General features: G+C 46.0%; 1 protein-coding gene across 3 annotated transcripts in view; it reads left to right on the top strand.

The window, feature by feature from the left end:
* Positions 1-24,832, top strand: part of FXR1 (FMR1 autosomal homolog 1) — a 117,317-nt gene that overhangs the window by 74,807 nt on the left and 17,678 nt on the right. For all 3 annotated transcript variants that reach the window (XM_077290446.1, XM_077290445.1, XM_077290447.1), the window contains exons 5-9: positions 11,244-11,392; positions 21,478-21,571; positions 22,423-22,539; positions 23,903-24,073; positions 24,641-24,719. In XM_077290446.1, the coding sequence (XP_077146561.1) occupies positions 11,244-11,392; positions 21,478-21,571; positions 22,423-22,539; positions 23,903-24,073; positions 24,641-24,719 (610 nt within the window). The remainder of the gene's footprint in view (positions 1-11,243; positions 11,393-21,477; positions 21,572-22,422; positions 22,540-23,902; positions 24,074-24,640; positions 24,720-24,832) is intronic.

Genomic DNA, 24,832 nt, shown 5'->3' with positions numbered 1-24,832 from the left:
TATGTACCGTATATAATCGAGTATAAGCCGAGAATTTCAGCCCATTTTTTTTTTTAGGCTGAAATTGCCCCTCTCGGCTTATACTCAAGTCATTCCCAGGGTCGGCAGGGGAGGAGGAGTGGCAGCTGTCTAATCATTTAATCATACTCACCTGCTCCCGGCGCGGTCCCTGGACGTCCCTCGTTCTCCGGGCGCTGACAGCTTCTTCTTGTATTGAGCGGTCACATGGTACCGCTCATTGCAGTAATGAATATGGACCCGACTCCACTCCCATAGGGGTGGAGCCGCATATTCATTACTGTAATGAGCAGTACCATGTGACCGCTCAATACAGGAAGAATCTGCCAGCGCCCGGAGAACCAGGGACTGCGCCGGGAGCAGGTGAGTATGGCGGGGGGCAGTGCACTATATTCGCCTGTTCCTCGTTCCACCGTCGGCGCCGCTGTCTTCTGCTTCCTCTGCAGTGACGCTCAGCCCTCTGCCTGAGCGTCAGTGCGGAAGACACAACGACGCTTGTCGGTGGAACGGAGGACAGGTGAATATAGTGAGCGACGGGAGGTAAGTTAGTGTTTTTTTTTTGTTTTTTTTTAATTGCAGCAACAGCATATGGGGCATAATATCTATGGAGCATCTTATGGGGCCATGTGCAGCGTTATATGGGGGCAAATATCTCTATGGAGCATCTTATGGGGCCATGTGCAGCATTATATGGGGCAAATATCTCTATGGAGCATCTTATGGAGCCATAATCAGCATTTGTACAGCATTATATGGGGCATATTTTAATATGGAGCATCTCATGGAGCCTATCATGAACTGTATGGAGCATTATATGGGGCTCCTGATTCAATATGGATATTCAAAAACACTTAACCTACTGATGTCTCAATTAATTTTACTTTTATTGGTATCTATTTTTATTGACATTTACCGGTAGCTTCTGCATTTTCCACCCTAGGCTTATACTCGAGTCATTAAGTTTTCCCAGTTTTGTGGCATAATTAGGGGTCTCGGCTTATACTCGGGTCGGCTTATACTCGGGTCGGCTTATACTCGGGTCGGCTTATACTCGAGTATATACGGTATGTATAATATTTTATTTTTTTTGCCTGTTGTCACATATTTAAAACACTTTTTGTAGGAAAAAAAAGTTTTTACATTTGCCACATTCTGAGAGCTATAATTTTCTATTTCTTTATCGCTTCATTGGGGGACACAGGACAACCATGGGTGTATGCTGCTGCTGCTAGGAGGCTGACACTATGCAAAAAAGGAAAAAGGTGTAGCTCCTCCCCGGCAGTATACACCCACCGACAGGCACCAAGCACCTCAGTTTGTGCTTAGTGTCTGTAGGAGGCGGACCTGGATCTTCAGATCCGCTGCTAATCTTGATTCCTTTACAGGTTTTGTTGTTTTTATTAACATTTTGGCTTTTCTTTTTCAGATACAGCATTCAGGGATTCAGGGTGCAATCTTTCACCCTGCCTCCCCAGGAGGGCGGCTGAGCGAGCAGTGTGGTGTCGTCTGCATCGCAGCTCTCAGACCGCCGGCAGGACATTATACCCTGTCACCCTCCCAGGTGCTCCAGGGTCTTTATGGTGGCGGTCCTTGCCAAACAGTCCCCCTCACCCCTCTCCTCGGAGAGGGCTGAGAGGAAGACAGTGGTCACCAGCGGTGACCCTCCCCCTTGTTTTGGGGTCGAGGCCGTCTTCTGGACGAAGGATTCTATTTCCAGCGACCCCTCTCTCATCGGGCCCCTGGTCGATCCTCTCCCTCTACCTGTGGAACTGGAACATGCAGGTACCAGCGCTTCAGCAGCCGCTCCCCCGCAGCAGTATTTCCCTGTCTAAATGTACTGTGCTTTCACACAGTCACGGCCGTTTTTTACTTTCACTTTCACCGCTGCGGCCGGCCACGCCCCTTACGATAGGCCACACCCTTGCGATAGGCCACGCCCCCTCCTTTTTCGGCACTCTTTTCCTCCTCCACTCAGAGGGGTTTTTACATCCCGGGCACACCCTTCCCTTTCGGTGCGGCCCTATCAGGAGCCTTGTCTTATTCCTCTCCGTACAGCACCGCCCCTTCTTCTCTGCTGGCACTTCCTGCTTCAGCAGCCCCGTGCACAGGAGACATCGTGTGTTGGGGGACACGGACAACTCTGCTCTGCGGTGCGGTAGGATTGTGACGCTATATTGGCCCCTCCCTGGTATTATCCATACCACTGTAGGCCCTTTAGCCTTTTCTGTAGTATAGTGCTGCAGAATATCCTTATGTCCAACTCTTCTGGAGCCTGCCTTACCAAACCTACCATAACTCACTACGCCTGTGCTCGTTGTAAGATAAAGTGGTCTGTAGGCCAATCGTCGCCTCTCTGCCAGTCCTGCAGTCCTCCTGCCATGTCTGCCCCGCAGGAAGCTTCTGACTCTCGGGATGGGGGCGCTCCCCCTCCCCCTGAGTGGGCCGTTGCTATCTCTCAGTCGGTCTCTGATTTGACTAAGGTATCTCTGTCCCTGGTCCAGGCGCTTGAACGTCTTCCACAGCCTCCTTCAGCCACCAGCGCTCCGACCGTCTTCCATGGCGAGTTGGCCGCACCTGACCCTGAACCACAGGGAGACAAATCAGCCAGCCGCTCTAGAAAGAGGACTCTGTCTGGCTCTTCGTCTGGTTCTCCAGGTCCCTCCGCAGCGCTCAAGCTGCTCTCCTCCTCCCAATTCCCCTCTTCGGAGGAGGACATTGGGTCTGATGTGGATTCCCAGTCCGGTTCTGACTCCGATTAAGACCAGGCTTCTAGCATGCAGGCTGTCGTAGATAGTCTTATTTTGGCTATATCGCTAACCCTCAAACTAAAACAAGATGAGAGTTCCCCCCAGGATTCCTCTGTCTCCTTTAAGCGGGTGAAGCGTCCCTCTCGCTCCTTTCCTACCCATGAGGAGTTTGAGTCTACCCTGTCTAAACACTGGGAACATTCTGAAAAACGTTTTTCGGGTAGAAAACATCTGGACGTGCTCTATCCCTTTAGCGCCGATCTTCTCTCCAAGTGGGCTGAATCTCTCAAGGTCGATCCACCGATCTCCCGTCTTTCCTCCAAGACTGTTCTCTCCTTACCGGACGGCGCGTCGCTTAAGGACGCATCGGACAGACAAATTGAGGCGCTGGCCAAATCGGCTTTTGAGGCAACGGGTGCTTCCCTCTGCCCCAGCTTTGCTTCCACATGGGTGGCTAAGGCCATATCTGCCTGGGCCAAGATTCTCCGCCGAGGCATTTTGGCTTCGGCCTCCCCTACCGAGCTGGCTGACCTCGCCGACCAGATTAACCACGCAGGGAAATACCTTCTCACTGCCTCCTTAGATGCAGCAGCCTGTTCAGCCAGGGCAAGCAGCAACATTGTCGCTATGCGCCGCATTCTTTGGCTCAAAGCATGGAATGCAGATGCTACTTCCAAAAAGTCTCTCACCAACTTGGCGTTTCAAGGTTCCAGGCTTTTTGCCACTCGTCTGGATCAAATTATCTCAGACGCGACTGGGGGCAAGAGTACCTCTCTCCCCCTGTCCAAGCCAAAACGCTTCTTTAACCCAAAGGCTCCTCGAACATTTCGCCCCTTTCGTCCGTCCGAATTTTCTACCCCCCCCCGGAAAATCGCTTCTTTCTCTCTCGCCCCCCAAAGCAGCTGTCCCATTTACCTGGCTTGCTTCAAGCCGTAACGTCTCTGGTCGCCGCCGGAGTCGTAATTCCCGTTCCTTCCGAAGACCGTTTTTACGGGTTCTACTCAAACCTTTTTGTAGTCCCAAAGAAGGACGGGTCTCTTCGCCCTATCCTGGATTTGAAGCTTCTGAACCGCCACGTCCGACCTCACCACTTCAGAATGGAATCCCTGCGGTCAGTGATCGCCGCCATGGAACCCGGGGAGTTCCTCTGCTCGGTCGACATCCAAGATGCATACCTTCATGTCCCCATCTGCGTACGGCATCAGATTCCTTCGGTTTGCTGTCGGGGACAATCACTACCAGTTCACGGCTCTCCCCTTTGGTTTAGCGTCTGCCCCCAGGGTCTTCACCAAAATCATGGCGGCGGTCATGGCCCTCCTTCGTTCCAGGGGGATCCTCGTTATCCCCTACCTGGACGATCTGTTGATCAAGGGGTCCTCTCGTCTAGACTGTGCCCACAGTCTCCAGGTCTCCCTGGACATCCTGGCCAGTCTCGGCTGGATTATCAACCGGACCAAGTCCTCTCTGATTCCATCCCAATGACTGTCCTTCCTGGGCATGGTGTTCGACACGAACTTAGCTCGGGTCTTCCTCCCAGAGGAAAAGTTCTCAGTACTCCTCAAGGCGGTCCGCCTTCTCAAACGCCCAGCCCCTCAGTCACTTCGTTTCTGCATGGGAGTCCTGGGAAAGATGGTGGCCTCCATGGAGGCTGTTCCTTTCGCCCAGTTCCACACCCGCCTCCTCCAACTATTCCTCCTATCCACCTGGAACAGGTCCTTGGACTCCCTGGACCGTCCCGTCCACCTTCCTCTCCAGGTCCGTCAGTCCCTAACCTGGTGGATGCTGTCCTCCTCTCCTGAGAGGAAGATCATTTCTTCCCCTTCAGTGGCAGGTCATCACCACCGATGCCAGCCTTCTCGGGTGGGGAGCAGTCTACCGACAACACACGGCTCAGGGCCGTTGGACCACCCAGGAAGCTCTCCTTCCCATCAACCTTCTGGAGATCAGGGCAATCTTCCTTGCGTTAATCCGCTGGCAGTCTCTTCTGTCGAATCTTCCCGTCCGCATCCAGTCGGACAACGCCATGGCCGTGGCGTACTTAAACCACCAGGGCGGGACTCGCAGCGGCCAAGTAATGACAGAAGTGGCAAAGATTCTTCGGTGGGCGGAACGCCACGTTCCGGCCATATCAGCCGTTCATATCCCCGGGGTCGAAAACTGGGCAGCCGACTTTCTCAGTCGCCAGGGCCTAGCAGCGGGCGAGTGGTCTCTCCACCCCGCAGTCTTCAGTCAAATTTGCCTCCGCTGGGGTACGCCAGATGTCGATCTTATGGCGTCCCGGATGAACCACAAGGTCCCTCAGTTTGTCACCAGGTCCCGGTATCCTCTTGCCGTCGGCCACGACGCCCTGGTAATTCCATGGTCCCAGTTTCAGTTTCCCTACCTGTTCCCACCCCTCCCCTTGATTCCAAGGGTGGTAAAGAAGATCAAGTTGGAAGGGATTCCAGTCATACTGATAGCGCCGGACTGGCCAAGGCGGCCGTGGTACGCCGAGCTCGTAAACATGCTCACGGACACTCCTTGGAGACTCCCGGATCGCCCAGATCTCCTCTCTCAGGGACCTCTCTACCACCAGAGTTCTCAGTCGCTGAGTTTAATGGCATGGCCATTGAGGCCGCAGTCTTGAAAAACTCTGGTCTCTCTTCCCAGGTCATACAGACCATGATCAGAGCCAGAAAACCGGCTTCTTCCCGTATCTACCATAGGTACTGGAAAGCGTTCTTTCTCTGGTGCGAAACCAATGAAGTTTTTCCAATGTCCTTTTCTCTTCCAGATCTTCTCGGTTTCCTCCAGTCTGGTCTCGATTCGGGCTTATCCCTCAGCACACTCGAGGGACAAGTGTCCGCTCTGTCGATTCTCTTCCAGAGTGACCTTTCCTCCATTCACCAGGATCGGACTTTTCTACAGGGAGTTGCGCATATCGCCCCTCCTTTCCGCCCTCCCTTGGAACCTTGGAACCTTAACCTGTCCTTGGCGCTCTTCAGGCTGCTCCCTTTGAGCCTCTTCATGATGTGCCCTTTTCCCTTCTCTCTTGGAAGGTCGCCTTCCTCATTGCCATTACATCCATCAGGAGGGTCTCCGAGTTGGCAGCCCTGTCATGTCGTTCCCCTTTCCTGATTATTCATCAGGATAAGGTAGTTCTTCGACCGGTTCCTGAATTCCTTCCCAAGGTGGTCTCGGCTTTCCACATCAACGAAGACATTGTCCTTCCATCATTTTGCCCTTCAAAAAAGTGTGCACATAGCCTAAGGGTTTTTTTTATTTGCTGAGCCGTATGGCGCCTTGTTTCTTGCGGGACCAGGTGACGTTTTCAGCGATACCATAGTTTTCATTTACATTTAGTCTTTTTGATTGCGCTTTATTTAACTTTTTGTTTGGTATGTTGAAAAAGCAGTTTTTGGACTTTTTTTTTTTTTTATTTTTTTTACTGTGTTCACTGAAGGGGTTATCTAGTGTGACCCTTTTTATCGATAGGGTAATTATGGATATGTGTACTTTTTTTTAGTTTATTGTTGTTTTTGCATAAATCTATGAATTTATTTATTTTTTTGAAATTTAACTTTTTTTTTTTTTTTCTTCTCCCTTACTATTTTACAAAGTCCCTTTTATGGGAGATCAACTTTTATTTCTCTGATCGATGGACTCATGCATTGCATACATGTGTTTTGCAATGCATTAGAACTGTCAGTGTTACATTGTCAGATCACCTATTAGACCCTGCTGCTGGCTGATTCTAACAGGCCTAAGTAGTTGGCATACTCAGAGGTCATAATTTGACCTCCGACTGCCATGAGAGCCTTAGGTTTGTGATCACACGGATGCCGGAGGGGTGAGTGAAGGAGACCCCTCCCTTTCACAAAAGTGTAAGGGCCGCGATCACAGCATCTGTAATATAACACACTAGATGGTGGCCCGATTCGAACGCATCGGGTATTCTAGAAGTGGGGTTTAAATTGCGCACCAATATCGCTGATTGGTCGCACCCGGCCGGGCGCGACCAATCAGCGAAGCGTGGTTCAAATCCCGCGCCAATTTGCGGCCGGACTACGCCTGTCTGATTGGTCGCGGGCGCCTGGCGCGACCAATCAGCGACTCGCGATTTCCGTTACAGACAAACAAACAGAATTAGAAGGTTATATACACTCACCGGCCACTTTATTAGGTACACCTGTCCAACTTCTTGTTAACACTTCATTTCTAATCAGCCAATCACATGGCGGCAACTCGGTGCATTTAGGCATGTAGACATGGTCAAGACAATCTCCTGCAGTTCAAACCGAGCATCAGTATGGGGAAGAAAGGTGATTTGAGTGCCTTTGAACGTGGCATGGTTGTTGGTGCCAGAAGGGCTGGTCTGAGTATTTCAGAAACTGCTGATCTACTGGGATTTTCACGCACAACCATCTCTAGGGTTTACAGAGAATGGTCCGAAAAAGAAAAAAAATCCAGTGAGCGGCAGTTCTGTGGGCGGAAATGCCTTGTTGATGCCAGAGGTCAGAGGAGAATGGGCAGACTGGTTCGAGCTGATAGAAAGGCAACAGTGACTCAAATCGCCACCCGTTACAACCAAGGTAGGCCTAAGAGCATCTCTGAATGCACAGTGCGTCGAACTTTGAGGCAGATGGGCTACAGCAGCAGAAGACCACACCGGGTACCACTCCTTTCAGCTAAGAACAGGAAACTGAGGCTACAATTTGTACAAGCTCATCGAAATTGAACAGTAGAAGATTGGAAAAACGTTGCTTGGTCTGATGAGTCTCGATTTCTGCTGCGACATTCGGATGGTAGGGTCAGAATTTGGCGTAAACAACATGAAAGCATGGATCCATCCTGCCTTGTATGGAGCATCTTTGGGATGTGCAGCCGACAAATCTGCGGCAACTGTGTGATGCCATCATGTCAATATGGACCAAAATCTCTGAGGAATGCTTCCAGCACCTTGTTGAATCTATGCCACGAAGAATTGAGGCAGTTCTGAAGGCAAAAGGGGGTCCAACCCGTTACTAGCATGGTGTACCTAATAAAGTGGCCAGTGAGTGTATATAGATGGTTAACATCATCGGGACCTGAGACAAATCGGGTCCCGATGTTGCCACTCAGAATTATTACTCTGCCAGCGCTTGCAGGACTCCGGAAGCCCTGAGTGCTGCACAAAGCTCAGCAAGCGCCAACGTTTATTTACAGTCGGCAGTCGTAAAGGGGTTAAATCTACAGTAACCCCTTAACGACCGCCGATACGCCTTTTAGCTGCAGCAGTTAAGGGTACTTAAACCACAGCGCCGTTAATTAACGGCGCTGTGGAAAAAGTGAATAGCGCCCCCCAGAGTCGGATTTTCTCTGGGGTCTCGGTTACCGGGGTAGCCGAGACCCCAGAGAACACGATTCGGGTTTTTTTTACCGACCCCTGCTTTGCGATCGCCGGTAATTAACTGTTTACCGGCGACCGCAAAAAAAAAAAGCGGTGTGTAATTCTGTCCTCTGATGTGATCGCACATCAGAGGACAGAGCAGAGAAATAGGGGGATTCGGGGACCCTGTTATACTTACCGGTGTCCCTGGGTCCTCCTGTGTCCCCTCCTGGCCGCCGGCTTCTTCCTCCGGTAAGAAAATGGCGGGCGCATGCGCAGTGCGCCCGCCATGATCTGCCGGCCAGCAGCTAGAGGAGTTGAGGCTAAATTTAGGGTTAGGGTTGGGGCTAAAACTTAGGGTTAGGGTTGTGGCTAAATTTAGGGTTAGGGTTGGGGCTAAATTTAGGGTTAGGGTTGGGGCTAAATTTAGGGTTAGGGTTGGGGCTAAATTTAGGGTTGGGGTTGGGGCTAAATTTAGGGTTGGGGTTGGGGCTAAATTTAGGGTTGGGGCTAAATTTAGGGTTGGGGCTAAATTTAGGGTTGGGGCTAAAGTTAGGGTTGGGGCTAAAGTTAGGGTTGGGGCTAAATTTAGGGTTCGGGTTGGGGCTAAAGTTAAGGGCTAGGGTTGGGGCTAAAGTTAGGGTTAGAGTTGGGATTAGGGTTTGGATTAGGGTTGGCATTAGGGTTAGGTTTGGCATTAGGGTTAGGTTTGGGATTAGGGTTAGGTTTGGGATTAGGGTTAGGTTTGGGATTAGGGTTAAGGTTAGGGTTGGGATTAGGGTTAGGGGTGTATTGGGATTAGGGTTATGTTTGAGGTTAGGGTTGAGATTAGGATTAGGGGTGTGTTGGATTTAGGTTCTGATTAGGGTTATGGTTGTTTTGGGGTTAGGGTTGTGATTATCGTTAGGGTTGTGATTAGGATTATGGATCGGGTTGGGATTAGGGTTAGGGGTGTGTTGGGGTTAGGGTTGGAGTTAGAATTGGGGCTTTCCACTGTTTAGGTACATCAGGGGGTCTCTAAACGCCACAGCCAATTTTGCGCTCAAAAAGTCAAATGGCGCTCCCTCCCTTCTGAGCTCTGCCGTGCGCCCAAACAGTGGTTTACCCCCACATATGGGGCATCAGCGTACTCGGGATAAATTGGAAAACAACTTTTGGGGTCCAATTTCTTTTTACCCTTGTGAAAATAAAAACTTGGGGGCTAAAATATCTCTTTTGTGGAAAAATTTTTTTTTTTTATTTTCACGACTCTGCATTATAAACTTCTGTGAAGCACTTGGGCATTCAAAGTTCTCACCACACATCTGGGGGGTCTAGTTTCCAAAATGGGGTCACTTGTGGGGGTTTATACTGTTTAGGTACATCACGAGCTCTTCAAATGCAACATGACGCCCTCAGACTATCCCATCAAAGTCTGCATTCCAAGCGGCGCTCCTTCCCTTCCGAGCCCCGATGGGTGCCCAAACAGTGCCCCCCACTTATGGGGTATCGGCGTACTCAGGACAAACTGGTCAACAGATTTTGGGGTCCAATGTCTCCTGTTACCCTTGAGAAAATAAAAAATTGCAGGCTAAAAAATCATTTTTGAGGAAAAAATAGGATTTTTTATTTTCACGGCTCTACGTTATAAATTTCTGTGAAGCACTTGGGGGTTTAAAGTGCTCACCACACATCTAGATAAGTTCCTTAAGGGGTCTAGTTTCCAAAATGGGGTCACTTGTGGGGGGTTTCTACTGTTTAGGCACATCAGGGGCTCTCCAAACGCGACATGGTGTCCTGTCTCAATTCCAGCCAATTCTACACTGAAAAAGTAAAACGGCACTCCTTCTCTTCCAAGCTCTGCAGTGCGCCCAAACAGTGGTTTACCCCCACATATGGAGTATCGACGTACTCAGGAGAAATTGCACAACAACTTTTTTGGTCTAATTTCTCCTGTTACCCTTTTCAAAATAAAAATTTGGGGGCAAAAAGATCATTTTTGTGTAAACAAATGCGATTTTTTATTTTCACGGCTCTACTTTATAAACTTCTGTGAAGCACTTGGGGGCTCAAAGTGCTCACCACACATCTAGATAAGTTCCTTAAGGGGTCTAGTTTCCAAAATTGTGTCACTTGTGGGGGGTTTCCACTATTTAGGCACATCAGGGGCTCTCTAAACGTGACATGGCGTCCGATCTCAATTCCAGCCATTCTGCATTGAAAAAGTCAAACGGCGCTCCTTCTCTTCCAAGCTCTGCGGTGCGCCCAAACAGTGGTTTACCCTCACATATGGGGTATCGGCGTATTCAGGAGAAATTGCACAACAGAATTTATGGTTAAATTTCTGTTTTTACACTTGTGAAAATAAAAAAAAAAATGGTTCTGAAGTAAAATGTTTGCAAAAAAAAGTTAAATGTTCATTTTTTCCTTCCACATTGTTTCAGTTCCTGTGAAGCACGTAAAGGGTGTTAAACTTCTTGAATGTGGTTTTGAGCACCTTGAGGGGTGCAGTTTTTAGAATGGTGTCACACTTGGTTATTTTCTATCATATAGACCCCTCAAAATGACTTCAAATGGGATGTGGTCCCTAAAAAAAAAATGGTGTTGTAAAAATGAGAAATTGCTGGTCAACTTTTAACCCTGTAGACATGTGGGAAATGTTATTTATTAACTTTTTTGTGTGACATATCTCTCTGATTTTAAGGGCATAAAAATACAAAGTTTGAAAATTGCAAAATTGCAATTTTTTTTGCCATATTTCCATTTTTTTTTTCATAAATAACCGCAAGTAATATCGAAGAAATGTTACCACTAACATGAAGTACAATATGTCACGAAAAAACAATCTCAGAATCAGCGGGATCCGTTGAAGCGTTCCAGAGTTATAACCTCATAAAGTGACAGTGGTCAGAATTGTAAAAATTGGCTCTGTCACTAAGGGGTTTAAAGTACAGCCTAGCTGTAAAGGTGCCCATAAAACATTGGATGAATGTCATCCGAACCGGCAGATTTCATTGCAATTCTATAATGTGACTGCAACAATTTGACCAATTCGTATTTCAATATGTTCACAAACTATTTGAAATTCTGGAAGGCTGTAATCATTTATAGAATCTAAAAATGTGATTTTTTTTTTTTGTTTGTTTTTCAAGTTCTACGTTATTGAATATGCTGCATGCGATGCTACCTACAATGAAATTGTGACATTTGAGCGGCTTCGACCTGTCAATCAGAACAAGCCTGTGACAAAGAACTCTTTCTTTAAATGCATGGTGGATGTTCCAGAAGACTTGAGAGAAGCGTAAGTTGCCTTAATGGAGTATAAAATAAGCTTGTACTTTGTGGGGTTTGCATTTATAATACTGGTTTTAAAATCTAAAATGTAGTTTATGGTTGAAATTGGTTAGTAGCAGTGAGAGACCCTTTACCAGAAAGGTTATATGGACTTCCCTTTAATGTAATTGGATCTAAACCACCACCATCATTATCAACATCCTGTAGTGGGATTTATTTATTTAAATTGATGTGGATTTTCCGTATGAGAAGCCGTTTTTCCATGGGTAATTCTGGGGAAGCAGAAATACTTGTTCTCTGAATCTATTTGCTTTTTTTAATACCTTGTTTAAGGACAGTGAGGTTATAGCTGTATCAGGCTGTGTTCAGATACAGCAATTTTAAAAGTATAGAAACATTTTTCTGGTCATTCTTATGGGAAGTGTGCATATAAAAAAAAAAAATAAACACTCAAATGGTTCTGAACACCTGTTGAAAAATGCCACGTGGACAAAAAAAAGTTGCTTGCCACTAGGATTGTCAAATCAAAAGGCTGAAAAAATGGTTCAGGGGAAAAAACGCTTAAAAAGACCAAAAATAATTCCTGATATCACTTCACTTGAGAAACTGGATGGGACTGTCCACTTCAAAATGCTCCATGTGAACGCTTTTTAGGATTTTAAAATACTTAAAGGGAACCTATCACCCCGTTTTTTTCGGTATGAGATAAAAATACTGTTAAATAGGGCCAGAGCTGTGCATTACAATAGTGTAGTTTGTGGACCCCGATTCCCCACCTATGCTGCCGAAATACGTTACCAAAGTAGTCATTTTCGCCTGTCAATCAGGCTGGTCAGGTCGGATGGGCGTGGCTTCTTCCCCCAGATATTGCGTAGTTTTCCGTTGGTGGCGTAGTGGTGTGCGCATGTCCAAGGTCCCCAATCCTGCACGGGGGGGTGAAAATAGCAGCGATGTCCGTTATTCCATTGGTGGTCGGTGGGCGCGGCCATCTTCCTTTGGCCGCGCGTGCGCAGAAGCGGCGCTCTGCTGGCCGCGGCTTCAGGAAAATGGCCGCGGGATGCCGCGCGTGCGCAGATGGAGATCCCGCGGCCATTTTCCTGAAGCCGCGGCCAGCAGAGCGCCGCTTCTGCGCACGCGCGGCCAAAGGAAGATGGCCGCGCCCACCGACCACCAATGGAATAACGGACATCGCTGCTATTTTCACCCCCCCGTGCAGGATTGGGGACGTTGGACATGCGCACACCACTACGCCACCAACGGAAAACTACGCAATATCTGGGGGAAGAAGCCACGCCCATCCGACCTGACCAGCCTGATTGACAGGCGAAAATGACTACTTTGGTAACGTATTTCGGCAGCATAGGTGGGGAATCGGGGTCCACAAACTACACTATTGTAATGCACAGCTCAGGCCATATTTAACAGTATTTTTATCTCATACCGAAAAAAACGGGGTGATAGGTTCCCTTTAAATGCTAGCATAAAGTTCTGTTCACACCGCCAGTAAATCTTTACTGATCGACTGTTAATAGCCTAAAATGTAATAAATCGCTGAGTGGCCATTGGCTGCCATAGATTCCATTACTGCGAGTCCTGTTACCCAAGACGATACACCAGTGCGAGCAATGATCTTTTGCTCTGCGCAAAAGATATTTTCACCCGATGAACAGTTTTACTTGTTTGTAAGGTGATCAATAGCTTGTTTACATGGCAAGATAATTGTGAAATGAGGGTTTGGTAATCTCTTGATTGTTCACTCGCACTTGCGTATAAATATTTGGTCCATTGTCATCCAGAAGAGGGACAATTTTCCTTTTTTACTTGTCATCCATGAGCTGTCTGTATACAATCCATTTTTCTGCCCACTATTTATCCATCTTTTAAACTTTTACAGGACCGTTTGGTTTCCTAAAATTTAATTACAAAATTGTAATATGTCCGTAAAAATTAAGTTATACTGATGCATGGCATGCTTTTTTTTTTTTCTTCTTTTCTTCCTTTCTTCCTCTCCACTCTGTACTGGAAAATGGGAGAAAAATTCTAAGTGCGGTGACATTGCAAAAATAATGCAATTCCACATTTTTATTTTTTTTTGCCATGTTCACTAAATGCTAAAACGGACCTGCCATGATTCTACAGGTCATTGCAATGTAAGAAAATAATTATTTGATCCCTTGCTGATTTTGTAAGTTTGCCCACTGACAAAGACATGAACAGTGTATAATTTTATGGGTATGTTAATTTTTAACATTGAGAGAATATAAAAAATAAAATCCAGAAATTACTGTATAAATTTTATAAATTTATTTGCATTTTGCAGTGAGAAATAAGTTTTTGATCCCTCTGGCAAACAAGACCTAATACTTGGTGGCAAAACCCTTGTTGGCAAGCACAGCAGTTAGATGTTTTTTGTAGCTGATGATGAGGTTTGCGCACATGTCAGGAGGATTTTTGGTCCACTCCTCTTTGCAGATCATCTCTAAATCATTAAGATTTTGAGGCTGTCGCTTGGCAACTTGGAGCTTCAACTCCCTCCATATATTTTCTATGGGATTAAGGTCTGGCGACTGGTTAGGCCACTCCATGATCTTAATGTACTTCTTTTTGAGCCACTCCTTTGTTGCCTTGTCTGTATGTTTTGGGTTGTTGTCTTGCTGGAAGACCCAGCCATAACCCATTTTTATTGTCCTGGCTGAGGGAAAGGTGGTTGTCACTCCAGGATTTTACGGTACATGGCTCCATCCATTCTCCCATTGATGCGGTGAAGTAGTCCTGTGCCCTTAGCAGAAAAACACCCCCAAAACATAATGTTTCCACCTCCATGCTTGACAGTGGGGTCGGTGTTCTTTGGGTCATAAGCAGTATTTTTCTTCCTCCAAACACGGCGAGTTAATGCCAAAGAGCTCAATCTTTGTCTCATCTGACCACAGCACCTTCTCCCAATCAGTCACAGAATCATTGAGGTGTTCACTGGCAAACTTCAGACGGGCCTGCATATGTGCCTCCTTGAGCACGGGGACTTTGCGGGCACTGCAGGATTTTAAACCTTTACGGCATAATGTGTTACCAATGGTTTTCTTGGTGACTGTGGTCCCAGCTGCTTTGAGATCATTAACAAGTTCCCCCGTGTAGTTTTAGGCTGATCTCTCACGTTCCTCGTGATCAAGGATACCTCACGAGGTGAGATTGTTGCATGGTGCCCCAGATCGATGTCGATTGGCAGTCCTTGTCTGTCTTCCATTTTCTTATTATTGCACCAACAGTTGTCTCCTCACCCAGCGTATTACTTATGGTTTTGTAGCCCATTCCAGCTTTGCACAGGTCTATGATCAGGTCCCTGATATCCTTAAATTTCTTTGGTCTTACCCAAGTTCTCGAGGTTAGAGTCTGACTGATTGAGTTTGTGGACAGGAGTCTTTTATAAAGGTGACGATGTAAGACAGCTGTTTTTAATGCAGGTATCGAGTTGATTAAGAGCGTCTAACTGGTCTGTAGGAGCCAGAACTCTTAATGGTTTGCAGGAGATCAAATACTTACTTCTCACTGCAAAATGCAAATTTAAATAATTTATACAATGTGATTTTCTGGATTTTATTTTTGATTTTCTAACTCTAAATGTTAAAAAATTAACCTACCCTTAAAATTATAGACTGATCATGTCTTTGTCAGTGGGCAAACTTTCAAAATCGGAAAGGGATCATATTATTATTTCTGTCACTGTATAGGGTTTTTTTTAATTTAAGTGGTGAAAAAAATTCAAAGTTTTTTCTTTTTAAAGGGAAGGTGCCACCAGTTTTCTTGTATTTTTTTTTTGTGAAATTAAGCTTAAAATAGTAAATAAAATGTACTAATGCAATGTTTGCAAACATTTCTATATGAAAAATATTATATATTTTCTTACAAATATATATATTTACCACTAGGGGGAGCATTTTCCGTTTTAGACCTCAAGCAGCTATAGTAAGACTTACCAGCTTTACTGTTAGCTGGAAAATTGGGGAAGTAACTGCTGACATCAGCATTTCCCTCCCCTTTTGGGTGGTCTAATATCCCTGGGGCAGAATGAAGAGCAGCATCACAGGGCAGAGCCATTTTGTGTGTGACTGCTCTGTGATCTGCTATCACCAGCAGTTACTGCATCAGAAGCACAGCTTGTTTACAGAGGAGCAGAACACAGTGGGCTCAGCAGCAGCATGGTGGACTGGAGGAAGACTGAAGTGGTGTGTGTTAGTAATGTGTCGTTTGTGAACGAGCCGATACAAAGAGCCGGCTCCCTGCTGTGAATGAAAGGAGTCGGCTCTGCAGCGTGAGTGAACCGAGTCTTTTTCTTTCTTGTCTGGGCCTGGCAGCTTCTTAGATTCAGCCAGTGAAGTGTGACTGTGACTCATGTGGGAGGAGCAGACAGCAGAGAGGTGGAGTGGAGTCTGTGGACTGGAAATAAATACATGTGTTACCATGTGACCCAAATAAAGGGGCAATATTACACTGGCTGGAGTGGCTTCCTCCCTGGTATGTGACTGTGTAGGAGGAATGACAAATTGTATGTTCATCATCATCTGCAATGACCTGTGAGTTACCTTTTGTCCCAAATAAAGATACACTTTACTGTGGCCTCATCCATGGCATATATACATATATGGTACTAGATGGTGGCCCGATTCTAACGCATTGGGTATTCTAGAATATGCATGTCCACGTAGTATATTGCCCAGTCACGTAGTATATTGCCCAGTCACGTAGTATATTGCCCAGTCACGTAGTATATTGCCCAGTCACGTAGTATATTGCCCAGCCACGTAGTATATTGCCCAGCCACGTAGTATATTGCCCAGCCACGTAGTATATTGCCCAGCGACGTAGTATATTGCACAGCCCACATAGTATATTGCCCAGCCACGTAGTATATTGCCCAGACACGTATGTAACAGGATAAAAAAGAGTTAAAATAAAAAATAAACATATACTCACCTTCCGAGGGAGCCCTTGTAGTCCTGTCGCCTGTGTGCGGTGCACGCGGCAGCTTCCTGTCCCAGGGTTGACTGCGCGCAGGACCTGTGATGACGTCGCGGTCACATGACCGTGACGTCATGGAAGGTCCTTCTCGCATACCATCCTTGGCACTGGAGCCTGCCGCTTGCACTGCCGAGCAGAGGACGCGACGACGGAGGGTAAGCATAGCAGTTTTTTTTTATTATTTTTAACATTACATTTTTTTTACTATTGATGTCGCATAGGCAGCATCAATAGTAAAAAAGTTGGGGACACACAGGGTTAATAGCAGCGGTTACGGAGTGCGTTAAACACGGCATAACGCGGTCCATTACCACCGGCATTAACCCTGTGTGAGCGCTGACTGGAGGGGAGTATGAAGCGGGCACTGACTGCGGGGAGGAAGGAGCGGCCATTTTTCCGCCGGACTGTGCCGGTCGTTGATTGGTCGTGGCTGTCTGTGCGGCCTCTCAAGGGGTCAGTGCGGGACCGTGGGTGGTCTGTACGGCCTGCCGGGGGGTCTGTACGGCGTCTCCGGGGTCTGTACGGCCTGCACGGGGGTCTTTGTGTCTGTGCAGGCATCGTCCGATGGGACTACAAGTCCCATCGGACGATGCCTGCTACACTGACAGTGATTGACACATTAGCCAATGATGGGACAGTAGTAGTCCCATCATCCGGCTAATGTGTTGAATATATAAAAAAAAAATACCCCATACATACTCCATACATGCTACATACATGCTACATACATGCTACATACATGCTACATACATGCTACATACATGCTACATACATGCTACATACATACTACATACATACATTACATTCATACTCAATACATACATACTACATACATACTACATGCATACAGTACATTCATACATGACATACATATAGACATACAGTACATATAACATAGAGTATTTACTCACCATTACTTGTCACTTTGTTCCCCGAAGCCAGTGTCATCTGTAAAAAATATGAAAAAAAACAAACAACCAATATACTCCCTGTCCGCAGAAATCCACGAGTGTCCCACGACGATCTCCCGTGGAGAGCAGCAGCATCAGATAAAAAAACTGATCCGGCGAAAAAAAACGGATCCGGCGACAAAAACGGATCTGACGAAAAAAAACGGATCCGGCGACAAAAAACGGATCCGGCGACAAAAAACGGATCCGGCGGGGAAAAAAATGGATCCGGCAGGAAAAAAACATCCGGCAGGAAAAAAACAGATCCGGCGGGAAAAAAACAGATCCGGCGGGAAAAAAACGCATCCGGTGGAAAAACGGATCCGGAGGAAAAAACGGAACAGGCGGGAGAAAAACGGATCCGGTGGAAAAACGGATCCGGTGGAAAAACGGATCCGGTGGAAAAACGGATCCGGTGGAAAAAACGGATCTGGCGGGAAAAAAACAGATCCGGTGGAAAAAACTGGATCCGGCGGGGAAAAAACGGATCCGGCGGGAAAAAAACATCCGGTGGAAAAAGAAACGGATCTGGCGGAAAAAAACCAGCATGCGCTGCCAAAACTCCGCTCCCTCCTTCCAGACTTCAGAATGGGCAGCGTATGTGTTGAAAAACTGCATCCGCTCCCCACTTCGGGTACAAATTTCACAACGTGCGTCGGTACGTCGGCCCGACGCATAGCGTTGAATTAAAAAAAAGAAAAAGAAAAAAACGGCGTGGGCTCCCGTGCAATTTTCTGCACCAGAGGGGGAAAGCCGACGGCCGGGGGCCAATATCTGTAGCCTGCTATGAATATCAGCCCGCAGCTGTCTGCGTAGCCTTTACTGGCTATTAAAATAGGGGGACCGCAAAAAAAAAATGACGTGGGGTCACCCTATATTTTATAGCCAGAAAGGCTACGCAGACAGCTGCGGGCTGATATTCATAGCCTAGAGAGGGGCCATGGATATTGCCCCCCCGGCTACAAATACCAGTCCGCAGCCACCCCGGAAATGGCGCATCTGTTAGATGCGCCAAATCCGGCACTTAGCCCCTCTCTTCCCACTCCCGTGTAGCGGTGGGATATGGGGTAATAAGGGGTTAATGTCACCTTACTATTGTAAGGTGTCAATAAGACGCCTATCCGTTATTAATCCAATAGTAAGAAAGGGTTAATAAAACACGCACACATTAGGAAAAAGTATTTTAATATTCTTCATTTCACCATACTTACCATACTTCAGCGCCTGCAAAAAACGTAAAATAATAAACCGTATACTACCTATCCGCCGTAGTCCAATTAATAACGAGTGTCCCACGACGATCTCCCCTATAGAACAGTGACATCGGGTGATGTCACTGCTCTATAGGACCCTCAGTGACACACTGACAGGAGACAATGGCTTCTTCAGTGCATCACTGAGAGGTTACCTTAGGACAAAGGCTCACTTTATGCCAATTGCTGCCTGGGAAAATTTATCATACAGCAATGGCAGAAAGTGAGACTAGGGACTTTTTTTTTTTACAGCGGCGGAGGAATACAGTGGTGGAAGGATACCTTCCTGCCGTCATTGTGTTCCTGGAGCCCCTGGAGAGCAGTCGCATTATCTCATGCTGCTGCTCTCCACGGGAGATCGTCGTGGGACACTCGTGGATTTCTGCGGACAGGGAGTATATTGGTTGTTTGTTTTTTTTCATATTTTTTACAGATGACACTGGCTTCGGGGAACAAAATGACAAGTAATGGTGAGTATGTAATCTATGTTTAATGTACTGTATGTCTGTATTGTATGTAATGTATGAATGTATTGTATGTAGTATGTATGTAATCTATGTTTAATGTACTGTATGTCTATATGTATGTAATGTATGAATGTACTGTATGTAGCACGTATGTATGCAGCACGTATGTATGCAGCACGTATGTATGCAGCACGTATGTATGCAGCACGTATGTATGCAGCACGTATGTATGCAGCACGTATGTATGCAGCACGTATGTATGCAGCTTTTTTTCTTTTTTTTTTTTTTTTCTTCAACACATTAGCCGGATGATGGGACTATTACTGTCCCATCATTGGCTACTGTGTCAATCGCTGTCAGTGTAGCAGGTATCGTCTGATGGGACTTGTAGTCCCATCGGACGATGCTTGCACACACGCATAGAGACCCCCCCCCCCCCCCCCCACGCCGCACAGAGAGGGAGAGCGACAATGGGGGAAGGTGCAGCTTACCGGAGATCTCCGGGACTGTGTGCAAGTGGGGAGGCGGAGACATAGCAGGAGAAGCACCCAGGGAGGGCAGCGTGTGAGAGCAGAGGATGTCTGCTCAGAACGTGCAGTGCCTGGAGTACAGACAGAGGAGCAGGGAGGTAAATCACCCGCACTCTCCACTCTCCTGGCTCCAGTCAGCGCTTCTCTCCTGCAGCGATAGAGAGCAAGTGGAGGTCGGCAGATAGCACTGGGCTATAGTAAAATGGCTGCTAGTCACACCTACAGCAGTGAGTTGTGCAGCCCACAGAGGCGTGCCCAGCTCACTGCTAACGCCTCTTCAATGTTATAGATGGGGTCCGCGGCGGTCTATTATCTCCTATGTCCATGGGGTGCTGTAATATGACACTGCTAGTGTCGTGCTACTGCTGTGAAACCAAGATGTCAGCCCCCAGCTCCTTCTTTCTACTGGTATAACACACGAAATCTGTTTTACATGCATTCAAATCTTGGTTATAGCAGCATGTTATGCTACATTACATTGATTAATGAATGATCTACAAACGTGGTACCTTACCTTTAAAAAAATGGTGCCATTTTCAGAGACCCGTAGTGTCTCTATTTTCCGGGATTTAGGGCTGGATGCATGCTTATTTTTTTTGCGCGCCGAGCTAACGTTTTTATTGATACCATTTTGGGATTGATAGTATGTTTTGATAGGCCGACATTGCAGCGAGTGACCAAAAAAACCCTTAATCCTTGATTTTTTTTTTTTGATTTTTTTTTTAATTGGGCAACAGGGGGGTGATTACATATAATTTTTTTTTTTTTGCTTCAATAGTCTCTATGGGAGACTAGAGGCTGTGATAATCCAAGCAAACATGCTACACAAAGGGCTGGAGCCCTGCTATGTGTACCTAAAATGCTCATAGTAGTTTGGTAATGACAATCAGTGGTCTCCTGCAGATCCCAGCTTGTCATGTGACACGGGCACCGGTGAGCGGAGCAAAGACAGGCATCCGGTTTGCACAACTTAAATGCCACTTTCAGAGATTGACAGCGGCATTTAACTAGTTAATAGCTGTGGATGGATCGCTATTCCACCTGCGGCTGTTAGAGGCACATGTCAGCTAATTAGCTCAGCTGTCATGATCAGGAACCCACACCAAAGAGGGGTAGGTGCCTTATGACGGACACTGCACGTTATAGACCATTAAGAGGTTAACTGCACAATTCTTTAGCAGCTCCATTAGTTTTAAGTTTGGATTTTAGTAATTGCCAGGATTCCTTCATAATGCCGGCCTTGTAAAGCACTTCACGACTTTCTTTTCAAATATTTTTATTGTATCTTTTGAAATTTAGTATTAACATGCAAAGATAGTCATATAATCAGCTCTCAAGGGAATAAGGGTAAGGAGAGGGAGGGAGGTAAGGGAAATGGGACTGGGAAAAGGTAAGTACAACTTTGTGGACACGCTGTCCAGACATAACAGAATTTGATAGTTATTAACAATTTTAACAGATTAACATATTTTATCCTCACAGGTATGCGGTAACCACCATCTTTCCTTTTAATGCGATAAGTTGGAGTCTACCTCAACCCACTTCTTCCATTTCCTATCATATTTCTTATAATAATTGTTTGCTATTGCGAAGTTTTCTTCATATGTTTTATGTAGGTTAATTTGGTCTATAATTTCGGTAAAGGCCGGTAAGATCGGATTTTTCCAATGGAAGGCTATAATTTGTTTAACTACGAGACAGATATGAATTATAATAGATCTCACATTTGTGTCCGTGCTTTCCCAGTTCAATGACAACAAGGCCATTGCAGGGGTGACTATAGTGTTTGTTAATAGTTTGCACTTCACGACTTTCAACGATTACCACTGTGTGGTCGTGAAGGGGCATTTTTATTAATACAGCTGTCATGTTTTTGCAGGTGTGCCAGTGAAGCTGTGCATAAAGAATTCAAGAAAGCCGTCGGCGCCTGTAGAGTGTACTTTAGCTCAGAGACTAATCAATTAATTATCCTGGTAAGAAAGAATGTGCTCATGAAAGTTAAGCAGAGGCATAAGATAAGATTTTTGTAATTTTTATTCGTTTTTAACTTGGTACTCAAATTATTTGCTCAAAACGGCAATCAGGTTTCTAAAATCGGATGTGCTAGAGGAAAACTTTTACATGCTCCTATGTGTGCGTTAAGTGTGAGAAGTTTTTGATGTCAACCATGATGACCATGAAAAAAATAGCATGGAGTTTAGACTTGAAGCTGCAGAAATGACCTGATGGCAGCATTAGATATGATTCTTTCAAATGTGTTACGGAGATCTTCTCGCCTGGAAGGATTGCTTCTATGAATACAATGTCAAATGCAGATTTCTAATGATCACACGTGGACTGCATGCAGCTTTCTGCCATAAGCTGGACGTATGTTGGGAATTTCAGATAGCTGTTTTGGGAATAATTGTGTTTTCATAGTTAGTCTGTGAAGGTCTGTGGATCGAAACTGAAATCTAGACAAAACAACCAATTGATCTCTGCAATGGCCTGTAATAAACGTACTTTGGTGCCGATCTATTTTTGAGGTATAAATAACTTTTCTCTCCCCTGAGAAAAAGTAAAAACATCCAGCATGGCAGATCAATTTATTAACAGATAGTTGTTGGCATCTCTCATGAAAAGGTGGTGATCTAAAATGCCAATTTTGGGCAGATCTCTAATATAGTCAGCTTTAGACTTTATAAACTGTTATGCTCTTAACTGTCATAATAAAAAATACAGGAAGCCTTGGCCTTCATGTATCTGTAAATTTTTACGAGGAGGAGTACATTCAGAAAACTGTATGTTGGATTTTGCATTGCTACTATCTGTTTCCTATTTGTAGTCTGCAAGTGAATCAACAGTGAAGCGGGTAAATATCCTGAGTGACATGCACTTACGAAGTATTCGCACTAAGCTGATGCTGATGTCAAGGAATGAAGAAGCCACCAAACATTTAGAAGTATGTTCTTAATGTTTTTCATATAAACCACGCCTTTCTGTATTGGTTAAAATCACTTGTAGGCTCCATCTCTGGCTTGCTTTCAGTTGAATTTGCAATTAAAGTTTTCGCATCTCAAAAGCATCTAGAAACCTCCCTTCTCCAAGATTGCCTACTTATTGTCCCTTGTTTTGACCAGGAATCTGCTATTGGTCAAATGCCCCAAACTTGAAACCAAGTAATCTGTGTAGAAGTTAAGAAAGTACCGTATTTTCCGGCGTATAAGACGACTGGGCGTATAAGACGACCCCCCAACTTTACCAGTTAAAATATAAAATCTTCTTAAAAGTCGGGGGTCTTCTTATACACCCTATGTCGTCTTATAGGGTCGGTGAATATGTGCCTTTTGGGGGGGGGGGGAGTGATCCTGATGACGAGGGGGCGTCTCACAGGAAAGTGAGTATCCCCCATTACCTTATCGTAGCGGTGCAGCGTGGGGGTCTCAGTGCTGGGAGTGGCGGCGGCGGCTGCTGTGCTCTGGTGCGGCGGCTGCTGTGCTCTGGTGCGGCGGCTCCTCTTCTGTGTGGGGCCTCTGTGCTGTGCGGTGGCGGTGGCGGCGGCATATCTTTATCCAGTTGGGGCTCCTCCGGCATCTCCTTAGCCCTGGAGGCCCCGCCGCAACTCCATGAGTGCAATGCAGCGGCCATTTTCCCGGAGGCAGCTCAATAGGTGCGATGCGGTGGCCTCCGGGAAAATGGCCGCTGCTCAGATTCAGATCTCGTCCCGAAATCTCGGGACACGAGATCTGAATCTGAGCAGCGGCCATTTTCCCGGAGGCCACCACATTGCACCGATGGAGTTGCGGCGGGGCCTCCAGGGCTAAGGAGATGCCGGAGGAGCCCCAACTGGATAAAGATACGCCGCTGCCGCCGCCACCTCACAGCACAGAGGCCCCACACAGAAGAGGAGCCGCCGCACCAGAACACAGCAGCTGCCGCCGCTCCCAGCACTGACACCCCCACGCTGCACCGCTAGGATAAGGTAATGGGGATTACTCACTTTCCTGTGAGACGCCCCCTCGTCATCAGGATCACTCCCCCTCCCCACCCACCATATACACCGGCGTACAAGTCGATTCCCGGCGTATAAGACGACCCCCGACTTTTAAGAAGATTTTCGGGGGTTAAAAAGTCGTCTTATACGCCGGAAAATACGGTACATATGGTTACAAGGAAGAATATAGCACATTACATATTTACCTTTTGTACTGTTTCTGTTCTGGAAATGTAGAAAAAATTATCTGTGTGCTGTTATTACCTTTGTCAATGATGAGCAGTAAGCAGTAAGATTATTCCATTTGCAATTTTTATTTTTTTTTTTCTAGTGTACAAAACAGCTTGCCGCAGCATTTCATGAAGAATTTGTTGTTAGAGAAGATCTAATGGGGCTCGCAATAGGTACACATGGAAATAACATCCAGCTAGCCAGGAAAGTTCCAGGTATTACCGCTATAGAATTGGAAGAAGAAAGTGGAACATTTCGAATTTATGGAGAGGTTTGTTGCATCTTTTTATTTTACTAATAATCGGTCCAGGTATATTTTAGTAGTTTCTAATTTCATGTTCACATCATTTTTTTTTTTTTTGGCCTCCGTTTTGGTGATGGTCAATCTGTTCTGTAGGACACAACAGCGTTGTTTTTTTTTCCACCCTCTGATCCAGATGGAAAATCTTGGAACAATGCTGAATGAGCCACCTAAAATGTTTCTACTAGAGTAATTTTTTTTAAATTTAAATGACCACTTCCTAATTACAGACACCGCCTTTTAATGTGAAAGCCGCAGCAGGAATTAGTTGATCATTTCCTGAAACATCTGGCAGATGGATGATTTTTCTTGGGATCTTTCTGCTATTTTGGTTTAGTGTGCATCCTGCTCTACATGCTGTAGATTTGCGGTAGTCTTATTTACATAGTGCGTGTGGTTACACCATTAAAAAGCTATGCTGGATCATATGAAAAATACATTTTGTATGTGTTGTCCTAGAATTTTTTACTGTCTTTCAGTTTAACGTCTGTATGACTCAAATATACTCAAATATTTAAAACTGTGCTTTGATTTTAGAGTGCTGAAGCGGTCAAGAAAGCTCGCAGTTTCTTGGAATTCGTGGAAGATTTTATCCAGGTGCCCAGAAATCTTGTCGGTAAGATTTACTTACAAAACCTGTGGGTTTTTTTTTTTTGCTGAGCTCTCAAAATTTTGATATGGTATCGTTGACACTGTGTCGCCGCATTGCAGAGATATGCACATTTATTG

Source organism: Ranitomeya variabilis, chromosome 2, assembly GCF_051348905.1.
Source record: "Ranitomeya variabilis isolate aRanVar5 chromosome 2, aRanVar5.hap1, whole genome shotgun sequence".
Taxonomy (NCBI): Eukaryota; Metazoa; Chordata; class Amphibia; order Anura; family Dendrobatidae; genus Ranitomeya; species Ranitomeya variabilis.
This window is presented reverse-complemented; position numbering and strand designations above follow the sequence as displayed.